Here is a 12725-nt window from a genome sequence, read left to right on the forward strand (position 1 = left end):
CAAAATAGCTAAACTATAACCATAACTTATTTCATTTGAGAAATTTCCCTTAATTGCATTGACTCTAATTCACCATCTAAGCAATTGTTATAAAGTAATATGCGCCGTGATTCCTCGAACAACTTAAACCTAGCTAAACTATGTTTGTCCCCGTCCCCTGCATCCCCACGATCCCCAACACGCGTGTCAAATAGTTTCGTCCGTTCTTCGTACGATACCACCATAACACTATACGCCAAGTCCAAACATGAAACTGTGCTCCAACTAAGTTTCACGTGCGACTCACGCATCCCCATGGTGACAATCTCTTGCTGAACCACTACACCGGCCACCTCCACACAATCTGTGGCACTCTGTGCGCTGTGAGATGCTTTCCCAGGGACGATCGTCCTCCGGTGCTGCTGCTGCTCTGATCCTTGTTCTGGTGGCAAACGAAGAGGATTCACTGTGGGATAATTATGTTGTTGAAACGATCTAAAACGTGTTTGGTTTTATAAGTCAAATAATTTTGTACTGAAATATACTTTATTTAATCTTTAAAAATTTAGAAAACAAGTTTGTTAAAAATACAAATTCAGAATTCCACTGTGCAGCGAAACATCATCATCGCCGTCAACTTGGTCGTCGGTGTTGTACTGTTGTGCCTTTTGTACGTCCGAACCTATAGGCAAGGTTCGGTTCGTACCGTAGGATTCCTGCATAGAGCCACTGGAAATATCGCTGAACTTTTGCCGTGCTTTCGGTGGGAGATGGGTGGCAGGAAAAACGAGACCTTCCATATGCTCTTGCTGTTGCTGTGAGCTGCCTCAGCCTCAGTAGAGCTTCTCCTCGCAGGAGGACGACGAAAGCGAGAACATTGTTCTATATACTTGGTCCTCCCGTTTCCGTGCCCGTGTCCGCCTTCCTGGTCCTGTCCCGTCGGTTGTTGGTCCTGGTCCAACGCCGTATCGGTGCCAAGCTAGGAGCCATCAGCCTTCGCTCCGTTCGTTCATTTTCATGTGAACTGAAACTTTTGTTTCGCTGCGGGGGAGGTGGGGTGGCGCACAAACACACACACACATACACACACACAAACACAGTCCCAGTCGAGTAGGAGGGATTGGGTGGGTGGCGCGGGTGGAGTTATAAATATGTGTACGTTCATATCCAACAGATGAATGTTTTATTTATATATAACCGAAGGTTGTGCACATCATAACACAGAGACAGCAGCAAACCAAGCCAGAGAGCTCTCTGCTATGGTTTTTGGCTAGCGAATAGAGGCAAACGGCAGAAGTAGAAGCAGGATTGAAATGAAGAGAAGTAGAAACATGTTCGAATGCCACCGTTCCCGTCTGTTTTGCCTGGGCTAGGACCATCGTAAAGCACCAGCCAGCCAGCAGTCAGTGTGTACACCAGTGTCAACCTGCCCCGGTAGAGTTTAGAGGCAGGCGTTCCAAAAGTTTTTTTTTATAACATACTCTAAAAAATTCAAGTGAAATTGCCAAACTCTATGAGTTACTGAAACTATTTTCAAAATACATATTCAGCGTTGCAAAACTATCTGGTTCCAGTATATTTTTTATTGAAAAAAATGACATTCGATCTTTTAAGATTGAGTCAATTGCACCTAAGGCCGTTGTTAATATTTTTCTGCGTCAGATCAAGTTTAAACACAAGCTCAGAAAGCAAAAGGGAATGCCCTAAATTATATTGAAAATGTGGCCTATAGCCTAAATGGTAGCTAATTTGTTTCTTATATAGCCTGCCTTGAGCAGAATCACTTTATTTTAGCACATTGAATCTCTGCATTCTAAAATGTTGTGAAAAATCCTTTTGAAAAATCAGTGTCGTTTGAAAACCGTATTGCAAATTTGAAAAATTTGATGATTGAAAAAATGTGTGAAAATATATTGTGTTTATATTTGTGCATATTATATCAAACACAGCAGATTGCCATTTTGATATTTTTTAAAACCCGAATTTTGTAAAATTTGGGTCTTATATACAACTTAGTATAAAATATACACTTCCTCAAGGCATCATAATATTGCAATTCTCTGAAGTTAGTGTACAGTCATCCCACTTATTCGGAACGGTTTACAGATAGGCCAATGTTTAAAAAAATCATAGTAAATCGATAGTTGCACATCATGATTTGCTTTTACCTTCATGTAAATTTTTACGTTTTATATATTTTTTTTAAAGAAAAACATTGACCCTTGAAATCCACAAATTCGGAACACTTTTTTCTTACGGATGTAAACAAACTTTGAGCGTTGCAATAATATGATCCAGAATATTTTATGAAATAAATGACATCGTCAAGATTAGTCGATCAAGTTTAAACACATGCTCAGAAAGCAAACATGGCATATAGCCTAAATGTTAGCTTATTTGTTTCAAATATAACCTGCTTTGAGCAGAATCACTTTATTTTAGCACATTTAATCTTTGCATTCTAAAATGTTGTGGAAATTCATTAAAAAATGAGTGTCGTTTGACAGCCTATTGCAAATTTTGAAAAATGTGATCATTGAAAAAATGTGTGAAAATATATAATAATATAATATTTGCGCATATTATATCAAACACTGCAGATTGCGATTTTAGAAGTTTTTGAAAACGGAATTTTGTAAAATGTTGGTCTTATACATGACTTAGTAAGAAAATATACACTTTCTCAAGGCATCATAATATTGCAATTCTCTAAATTATTGTATCTGAAGGACTTCAAATGAATATTGGTTAGTCGAATGAATTTTTTTTTTAAATTTATTGCGTCATTTATTTTTTTTATTGGGAAATAAATGTTTAAAAAAGAAGTTTTGAAAGAACAGTCTAAGTAGTTGATCCAATCACAAAACACTATTTAAGGATGAGAATCACTGGCGTAAAAGTACGTATATCTACAAAATGCCACCGGACGGTCCCACCGCCGCTAGCTGGGAGCTGGGCCGGTGACTCGGAGTGGTACTGAACTCGGTGAGGATTGCTGGGTTTGGATAGTGACTCTTCTGTCGTCATTGCACACTGGGAAAATGAGAGGTCAAATTTCATTATGTACAATAATGGCAGTAGCAATTTTTAACTCAAGCAAATTAATGTCATATTTATGTTGAAAAACATCCGCTCTTCTTCAGATTCGGTTAACGAGAATTTTTGAAAATTAAATTGAAGTTGAACGATTCCAATGATGTATACAAAAACAAATTCTTGATTAATAAATACAATTATTGTACATGGAAAAGGCTTGAAGCAGACCTTGAATAAATAATTATAAGAATCTTCTAATTTTAAAGAAAAATGAAAATCTAAATCATTCGTATTACAATTTAACTAACTGCTAAACGCTTTCCATCAACAGTGTCCTTCCGTTTCGCAGCTTTTTCGCTCCAAGCGCGTCTTCTCCCCTCTCTCCCTTCTTCCAATCCCCCTTCCATAGCACCGAGGTACACGTGTGTTCTCCTACAACCTACCCCCAATCACCAGTTTCATCCCCTCTTCTCAGCCTTAAAAGTTTGCTGAGCTTTATCCTTCAACGATGTCGTTTAAAGTGGAACATTGGAACGGTTTTGATGATTATATTTTCACATGAATAGCAGCAGCAGCACCAGCAACGAGAGAGAGAGAGAGAGAGAGAGAGAGAGAGAGAGAGAGAGAGAGAGAGAGAGATAGAGACTGGTGAAGTGAATTGTGTCTATCCCGTCGCTGCCATGCGGTTGGTAGCTTCAACTCCCCCTCCACCCACAGGGACGCAGTGGGTGGTGGCAGGAAAGTGGAGCCTTATCGTCCTTTCCCTCACACGATTCCTGCACAGGAAAGGGGTTTTGGGGCAGACGCCCTCTCTTGTGTATGTTGTTCAGTGCGAACGAGGTAGAAAATTATGATCCGCTTAGTGAGTGCTTGCTTTTGCTGGGAAGTTTTGCCAACTCTTCCTTGTCCTCCCCCCACCCAGGTTTCGCAACCCTTCGTTTGGGCTTTTTCCCTTTACACCGCAATCCATTTCCTCACGGAAAGCGGAAAAACGATGCACAGAGGGTTTGATAGGAGTGTTTGTAACTCTCTTTTTAAAATGACTGAAATGATTAAAACGGAATATGAACAACAAAAGAACATCAGAAGAAAACAAAACTATAAAAACTACAAAAATGACAAAAATGACAAAAATGACAAAAATGACAAAAATGACAAAAATGACAAAAATGACAAAAATGACAAAAATGACAAAAAATGACAAAAATGACAAAAATGACAAAAATGACAAAAATGACAAAAATGACAAAAATGACAAAAATGACAAAAATGACAAAAATGACAAAAATGACAAAAATGACAAAAATGACAAAAATTACAAAAATGACAAAAATGACAAAAAATGACAAAAATTACAAAAATTACAAAAATTAAAAAAATGACAAAAATGACAAAAATGACAAAAATGACAAAAATGACAAAAATGACAAAAATGACAAAAATGACAAAAATGACAAAAATGACAAAAATGACAATTAAGAAAATTAAGAAAATTAAGAAAATTAAGAAAATTAAGAAAATTAAGAAAATTAAGAAAATTAAGAAAATTAAGAAAATTAAGAAAATTAAGAAAATTAAGAAAATTAAGAAAATTAAGAAAATTAAGAAAATTAAGAAAATTAAGAAAATTAAGAAAATTAAGAAAATTAAGAAAATTAAGAAAATTAAGAAAATTAAGAAAATTAAGAAAATTAAGAAAATTAAGAAAATTAAGAAAATTTAGAAAATTTAGAAAATTAAGAAAATTAAGAAAATTAAGAAAATTAAGAAAATTAAGAAAATTCAGAAAATTCAGAATATTAAGAAAATTAAGAAAATGCCAAAAATGAAAAAAAAACAAAACTTCAAGTGAGAAAGAAAACACAACTTCTAACATTAAAACACACCACCCTTACCCATAACTGCTAGGTGCCGGTAGAGAGGTCCTTACACAGATGAGCTTTCGCTGTGATCCTCTGACTCTGATTCTGACTCTCTCTGCCACCTTCTCTCATGCTGTCAGGATGGCAACTGGGAATGAAAACGGGCCAAAACGACGACGGTGAAGAAGCGCAAGAAGAAGAATGACACGAAGGACGATGGAGAAATTCAGGTTAGGACGCGCGTTTTCCCATGCGATGTTGAGAAGGAGGAGGGGGGAAGGGGTAGGTGCAATGTTTTGCCACTCCTCACTATACCGACCCCACTCCCCGTTTTCATTCGGGATGTGGGTGGGGGGGTTGAATTTTAGCCGTGTTTGAATATGAGTGCGTGTGTGAGAGAGCGGAAGAGTTAGTTTGTCCTCGAATGTATGTGATTATTTATAGCTGGGGATGGAGTGGAAAAAAGATAGTGGGAAACGGGTTTTTTGGTACGAAACTGGGGTGATGGGGTGTGTGGGTGGTGGTAACGAACACGTGGGAGAAGTTGTGTCAGCGCGTGTGTGTGAGTGTGGAGAACAAAAGGGAAATGGTGACGGAAATTCCCTCCAGACTTGAAGAGTGATGTGTGGGAAATATTTGATACTTTAATCTTGGGCACCGAATCGGAACGGTTTCAGATGCGGCCGGTGAAGGTTAGAGCTATTTGCGTTTGTGTTTAGGTTATTGGTAATTAGCAACTATAAATAACTGGAGTGGTGATGTGACAATTTCACGAGCTTTTGAACGGGGATTTTTTGTTACTAACAGGTGGCCTGAGTAATTTAAAATTAATTTAAAATTAACTTTAATTTAAAAAAACATTTTCCCTTTTCAAGGCTGGTACACTAAAAATCAAACCTATTGATTGGAGCATGTTCAGGGAGCCTAAATCTACTACACCTTGATGAATCTAAAACGTTTACTGACATCAACTTTAAAAATGTCGCGTTGTCTAATCTATTCAAAAACCTTAGAATCACTAACAATATTTAACAGTTAGAATGGACTAGTGATCTTAAAAGTTTCAATAATCTTGCATTGTATACACCCAAGAAGTGAGCCACTCTGGTTTCTCAACGTCTTGATAAAATTCCACTTTGAACACAACAAAATCTTCATTCAAAAGGAAAGCGATTCACCGTGACCGCCCACCGAACCACAGCTCATTTCTAAATCATCACAAAGCTGACAGAATAGGGCCACGAAAACATAATTGACCCACAAGAGCCCTGAGTCGAAAGCCAAAACCCACCCACTCCCGCCATTCCTGTCCTCTGTCTATGTGTGTGACTTCCAGAGCTTTGAAGGCCTTTTAAGGTTGCGTTCTGCGTCTCTCCCACTTCCAGGTTGATGGCTGACGGCCAGATGATGCACAGTATAGGCGTTCTATTCGATCGCCCGTGATCCGCACTTCACGACATATGATCCAGCCGTAGCCTGCAGATAGAAACCGTTATGGGACGCGACGTCCGAAAACCTGTTCTCAAAAATATGAGAGAAAAAAATCAACTCGGAAGAAGAATCTCCCAAAAAAAAAAAAAAACAGCTGGACCGATTCCGAAAAATATAAAATAAAACTCGGTCAAATCCAGACTTGCAGAAGGGTTTCGATCGTTAACGGGAACGCACACTTCCTCCCGGGTGAACAAGTTGACAGACGTTATAAAAGCATGAAACTGTGCCATATCGTGCCGATTTTGGCCATCGGAGTGCTAATTTGTGGTCAATTAGTGCACTGTGACAGTGAAGATAATGAAACCGCGGAGAAGACTACCGAGAGTAGCAGCGTAGAAGAAGTGACAACCGAGGGCCAACAATTTCTAGTGGCCAGCACCTCCGATGTTATTAGCTACAATGGTGAGTAATTAAAATTTAAATCATCGTATGAATTATAAATATTCACGTTACTTTGCAGACAACGATGTGGAAAAGTTTTTCGAATCACTCAAGAAGCAACTTAAGTGTGGATACCCAAAGTTTGGTATTCCTGGAATGGTTCCGCTAAAGTTGTCCTACAGATTCAAAACTTCGCTGGACGTATTGAACCTTAAAAAGTGAGTTTACAATTGTTAAGAAGATTTTATCTCATTTTTGATGTGTTTTTTTATATTTTTAGAGTACAAATCAGTGCCTCAAACTTTGTGATCCACGGGCTGGATAACTTTTCCTGGAAATCGGCCAACACTTCGTTTACTCGTTCCAAATCTCACATCACTGTCAACTTCCCAAACATTACGATCTTTGCCGATACCTCCTTGAATCGAGCCAACGGAACGTCAAGGATGTCACTGTACGACACCCTGGTCTATCTGGATGCAGAGTACGAGGAAAAGGACGGACTGCTGTACCTTACAGACATCAACGGTGATGTAGGGTTGAGAGCCTCACTGGTATGTATTTACTATCCTAAACCATCGCATTGATAACTAACACAAATCATTGTTAAAGGTTAAACTGGCCCATCTGTTCCCGAAGAGTGCCAAGCTGACCAAGATCTGGAACAAAGCGATCGGCGACTCCATCCCGGTGCTCACCCGGCTGATCACGACCCGCAAGATCAGCGTGGACTTTATCAACCGGCTCATCAACGGGTCCAAGTACTACGCGATCAGCACCACCAACAATGCGCTCTCTACGTACCGGCTGGATTTCGACGAGCTCGTCGCGAGTCTAAAACGCTTCTCCGAGATGACGGACGACTCGCTCATGTGCTCCAACGAGGAGTCGGTGGGGAAATCGAGGGTTATTTAATGGACTATATCTTTTAAGAACAAACAACAAACATATTTATTAAACGCGCCAATTTTAATTACAATCCGAATCTCTTCTTGAAATTTCGCAACCACTTTGCACTGAATTTGAAAGATTCTTCCACAATCATTTGATCTGCGATGAACTTTGCCTGATCCAGAATCATAGCGTTAGTCACAGATTTCTGTTGTGGCTTCATCTGTCGTACCCAGTAGTACAAAACCTCTTCCAGTTCGTGGTGCTTCCCGGTGGATACGTACTTTCGTTGACAATTTTCTATGCAAATTGTCGAAACGCTCAGCAGAACTCGCTCCTTCTGCAGTTCGATCTTTCGAATCGTTGATCGATCCACGCCGAATTGTTTAGCCAAATGTGCTTTGGTGTGTGCTTGTTCTCCCAAGAGTTTAATGATTTCAACTTTTTGTTCCAGAGTCAAGCTGTTTCGTTTGGTTTTGTCTATTTGCAAAACGCTCTAGAAAAAAATCAATATTTTAAAAGAATACCTAATATCTTAAAATATATTCTCCTTACCGATTTATCCATTTTATAAACTATTGCATTAATTTATCAGCTGCCTGGTTCGGGAAACAAACGCAGACTAACTGAAACTGTGTTATTACCCACGAATGCAAACGCTTGAACTGTTGCCAAAAATGGACCGTGCCAAAATTGGTTCGTTGCTGGGTGACTTTCCAAGTACATTCCCATCCATAAGCCGCGATGGGGAACCGTGCCAAAAACGAACGCTGTTTCGTCATTTTGTGTGTTTGTGGTGGATTTTAAGGACGTATTAGATTACGAAAAACAAACAAACAAACAAACTAGCAAACAAAATTTTTGACAGTTTGACAGTTTGCCTGCTTTGCCTGCGAGTTTGTTCGTTTGCCATAGTCTAATAGCTCCTTTAGTTGTCGTTGTCGTTGATTAAACAATCTATATCAATTAATCATAAATGTAATCTACTTTTTGAGAAAAATACTAAACCTCCATTTTGAATGATGTTTGATTAGTATGTGATTGCAATAAAAATTGTGTTTATTCAACTTTTCATTGATTTGGCCGGTTCCATGAAATAATAATATCATTCATTTTAATTGCCACAACATTGACCACAACCCACATCACAGTAAAGAGAAAAAAGCTCACAACAAGATGTTGAAGAGCACTCAAACTATTCTCCGCTTGAACTCGACACAGTCCAGAGGAACTTTGGGAGATTCCCTAGATTCATTGAGACCGAGTGTCTTTCTCCGAGACTGAATGGAGCACGGTGGCGAACGTACGCGCTCAGTCAGGAGTCGATTCCTCACCGCAGCTCCGAGAGACTTGACCGGCGGTCGTTCAAAATCCCGCGATGAGCAGCAAACACCCAACTCATGCCATGGTCTCCTGGTACCGTCGGGGTGAGCGTTTCACTCTCTTTTTCCTGCTCAGCACTTTCTACCCGGCAGAGGTCGGATGGAGAACAGGTTTGCCCGTCCCGCCTCCCCCAGAAAGCAGTGCCGCGCTGGAATCGGAACATCCGGAGGAATTTGACGCGGTGACTAAGGATGGTTGTTATCTTGTTTGCAAATCCCGCTCAAATTAAACGCAGCTAATCCGAGTATGGAAAGTCACGCCAAGAAGTGCGTGATTCGATGGATTGATGGCATCACGGGTCTCAAGGTGCCCGGCTAGCTCAGTCGGTAGAGCATGAGACTCTTAATCTCAGGGTCGTGGGTTCGAGCCCCACGTTGGGCGGCTATCTTTTTTACCGAGGTCATTGTGTTCAGTGCTGTGAAGGTCAAGTAGATACTTAATAATCTAGAAACAAACAATTAAATAAACAAAAGGCAACAATTCAATAGAAAAGAGCTACTCGACCTGCGCTAAACTAAGTTCAAAAACGCCACAAAGATGGCAGCACCTATCGACGGCACTCAGTTGCCGTGGAATTATATGTATGACAGCATCAAGAAGCAATTGCTACCCATTGAGTGACAATGAGTCCCAAGAGGGGAAATTTGTATTTAAATGTATGTGTCAACTGTTTGTACATAGAATTTGGAAATGTTTTGAAAGGAAAGCGTCATAAGAAAAAGATAAAAGAGAATGAGCTGTAAAAATTTTAATTATTTATCTTTTGAATAGTGTAAATTCATCTATAAATAAAAAAAAGCTTCAAAAATGATATTTTTAAATCTAATTAGAAAATATAAATTAATAGCTAAAATTCAAGTAAGAAAGTTCAAAATTTCTAATTTTAAAAATATAAAAAAAACAATTTACCTCTAATAAGAAAATACATTTTTATTTTACGAATCTATGTTACACTAACCACAATCTATTTTTAGACTTTTGACACTCACGGTGAGTGACTTTCATATTTTATTATACGAAGTGTTGCACCCAAAGTCGGGAATGTTTTGTGTGGAAGAGTGGGAGAAAAAGTGAACGCTTGCACTTTAGACGACCCTGGGTACAAGTGGCCTCTTTAGCTCAGTAGGCAGAGCGCTGGTCTTGTAAACCAGCGGTCGTGAGTTCGATTCTCACAGGAGGCAGCGGATCTTATTTTTAACTGTTGAAATTTTATTTTCATGTTAAAAAAAACATTAAAAAAAACCTTCATTAAATATAATCAAACCCTAGAGCAGCCAACCATTCAAAAGCATCTTGGAGAATGCTGGGTCGAACACTAGCAACAACCTTCTTTTCAATGGCCAGACCAACTGCGTAAAGTTAACCGCAATGATGATTATTTGAAACAGATTGAATTTGAGCACTAAAGTTCAAACAACTACACATTTCTGAAGTAAAAGTGGGGGGATAAAATAATTTGTCTAGTTTTGAAAAATTGTTACAATTTTTGGATAAAAGGGTAAATTACACATTGAAACATCGTGATAAGAACGAAGCGTGTTTGTACACAAACAGTGCATATTGGATCTTTGATCTTTCTCCACATTTAACATAAACTATTTTGTATCTATTTTGGTCACCAAGTTAAATTGGAAAAAAGTAATTAAATAATCAATTCGTGGGCAAAATAAGTGAAAATTTTACATTTTCGACGACCCTCGGGGCCCGAATTATCTGTGGAAAATCTATCATGTTTGATTGCATTCATTCTAGGCTAAAATATTCTTCAAGTATCAAAAATCGCATGATTATTATGGAAAATGGAATTTGGTTTATTTTGAATGTGATTATTCGCTACTAACAGTTGTGAAAAACTACAGAGTAAAAATAAGTTACGATGATCCAACGCCACCTCGTCTAGTTGAGCATTGTGTGGCGATCGTAAATGTTCCGGCGCTGTTCCCGGACCTGTCGCTTCCACTTGTCCTGCGAATGACCAACCCGATTCAGGACATTTCCATCCCGAACCTGCATGTCCTGGCTGCCCACGGCGACTGATGTGTCCTCCTAAAATAAAAAGATGCATAAATATAAGCGATCACATGGATATCGGAGATTCCACTCGGTACTACAGTGCAGTTCCACACGACTGATAACAAATGATAAGCATGTGGGTGCAGCAAAACAAATAATCAACTAAAGAGGTGTAATTTCAACGGTCAACAATGTCGTTTATTGTTTGTTCAGCCTTGCCAATCATCAGCTGGGTTAGAACACAAGACAGATGAGGGTTAGTAAAATTATAAACAATAGAGAGCTCGAAACGTCATGAGTCTTCCGCCGCCAAGAGGCGAACCCGTTCTCGGTCTCGAACGATGCCGGAGTAGTACTCCAAACTGTCGCTGTCACTGTCGGCACCCGTTACGTTGGTGGCAGTGCTGCTGTTAATACTAAACTTAACGCTATAGCTATCACGCTTGATGAAACCATTAATACTACTATTGTTATTATCACGGTAGATATTCACATCTTCATTGGTGTGCTCTTGGTAGTTGGCCTTAACGCGTTTGTTCAGCAGAGGATCCAGACACATCAGGAACAACATGTAGATCACCAACAGTGAGATTATCCAGATCACAATTATAACAACGACCTGTTTAGAAAAAAAAGATATTTGAAAAACTGTTTGCAATACACATTAAAGAACATAATCCAATCCTACCTTAATAATGGTCGTGTTCCGGTTCTCGTACTTGCAATCGCAGCGCGGACAAAATTCCTGCTCCTTACCCTTAATTTTGTCCGCAATCCTAGGTAAAATGACGCCATCGCAGTTGCATTTGTTGGGCGGAACGTTGTCTATAATCAACATCCGGTCCGAGTCATCCTCGGTGTTGTTGTTGACCGACTTGATGCTCGGACAAATGCACTTACATCGCTTGTCCTCGTACGATTGGGCCTACACGACACAGGTAACAGGATAATCGAAAGAAGAAAAAAACAAGCCTAATGAGTGAGTGTCGGTAGATGAAAACCATATTACCATCCAATACGCACCTCAAGGCTGACAATTTGCAGTGAAACCACTAGCAAAAGACAGAAAACCAGCTTATTGTACATTGAAACACCTTTTTGGCACCTTTTCGACCGGAAATTGAGGATAAAAACTGCACTTTTACGCCTCAATTCTCAGATCGTGATAATTTCTACCCAGCTTTTCATGACACATCTGAACTACGAGTGAGATCCACCTGACAAACGTCAACAATGTAAGTTTGAGCACCATCCGAACAAGAACTCACACCAAGTTGTTAGAGCACTGGTGTCTACGATGAATGAAAACGTCATCCAAGTAAATATAGTATATGAAATATACGAAAAGTCATCACATAACATTACTTTACATCATATCATGGACTTAAAATTCCTCTCAAAGGGCGTTTTTCGGAATTGCAAAAAAATGTTGCATGCTTGATGAAAATATGTCTTTGAGAAACTTGTGGCATAAACTACTACTCCAAACAAATACTATTAAAATAACAGAAAGTGTTATGGAATCTTCTAGAAAAATCCATTTGATAACAATTTATGTTATCATAAAAAAATTGTAATTGAATAATATCACAGAACAAATAACAAAAAATAATAACAGAGATTCATTCGAACAATGTCTTAAAATGTTTTTAGTCTGTTATTACAATAAAAATCCAATAACAAAAA

The 12725-nt window shown here is 38.9% G+C and overlaps 4 protein-coding genes and 2 non-coding genes across 6 annotated transcripts in view; 3 read left to right on the plus strand and 3 right to left on the minus strand.

Annotated features, from left to right (window-relative positions):
- The window catches only part of LOC120428400 (elongation of very long chain fatty acids protein 7-like), a 318557-nt gene that overhangs the window by 11991 nt on the left and 293841 nt on the right, over window positions 1-12725 (minus strand). The gene's annotated exons all lie outside the window — the stretch shown is intronic.
- LOC120428401 (uncharacterized) lies at window positions 6466-7711 on the plus strand. Its single transcript, XM_039593415.2, has 4 exons — window positions 6466-6773; window positions 6832-6970; window positions 7033-7306; window positions 7365-7711. The coding sequence occupies exons 1-4, from the start codon at window positions 6587-6589 to the stop codon at window positions 7665-7667; spliced, it is 903 nt and encodes a 300-aa protein (XP_039449349.1). The 5' UTR covers window positions 6466-6586; the 3' UTR covers window positions 7668-7711.
- Window positions 7679-8526, minus strand: LOC120428402 (uncharacterized). The gene is made up of 2 exons (XM_039593416.2): window positions 8199-8526; window positions 7679-8139 (listed from the first exon to the last, which is right to left on the minus strand). The coding sequence occupies exons 1-2, from the start codon at window positions 8208-8210 to the stop codon at window positions 7726-7728; spliced, it is 426 nt and encodes a 141-aa protein (XP_039449350.1). The 5' UTR covers window positions 8211-8526; the 3' UTR covers window positions 7679-7725.
- Window positions 9335-9407, plus strand: Trnak-cuu (transfer RNA lysine (anticodon CUU)). The gene has a single exon. It is a non-coding gene; the product is annotated as a tRNA-Lys (tRNA).
- Trnat-ugu (transfer RNA threonine (anticodon UGU)) lies at window positions 10135-10207 on the plus strand. Its single transcript has one exon. It is a non-coding gene; the product is annotated as a tRNA-Thr (tRNA).
- Window positions 10814-12257, minus strand: LOC120428398 (uncharacterized protein CG1161). The gene is made up of 4 exons (XM_039593411.2): window positions 12063-12257; window positions 11728-11964; window positions 11533-11658; window positions 10814-11072 (listed from the first exon to the last, which is right to left on the minus strand). Exons 1-4 carry the CDS (start codon window positions 12123-12125, stop codon window positions 10923-10925), a joined length of 576 nt encoding a protein of 191 aa, XP_039449345.1. The 5' UTR covers window positions 12126-12257; the 3' UTR covers window positions 10814-10922.

The sequence above is a fragment of the Culex pipiens genome, chromosome 3, assembly GCF_016801865.2.
Source record: "Culex pipiens pallens isolate TS chromosome 3, TS_CPP_V2, whole genome shotgun sequence".
Classification (NCBI taxonomy): Eukaryota; Metazoa; Arthropoda; class Insecta; order Diptera; family Culicidae; genus Culex; species Culex pipiens.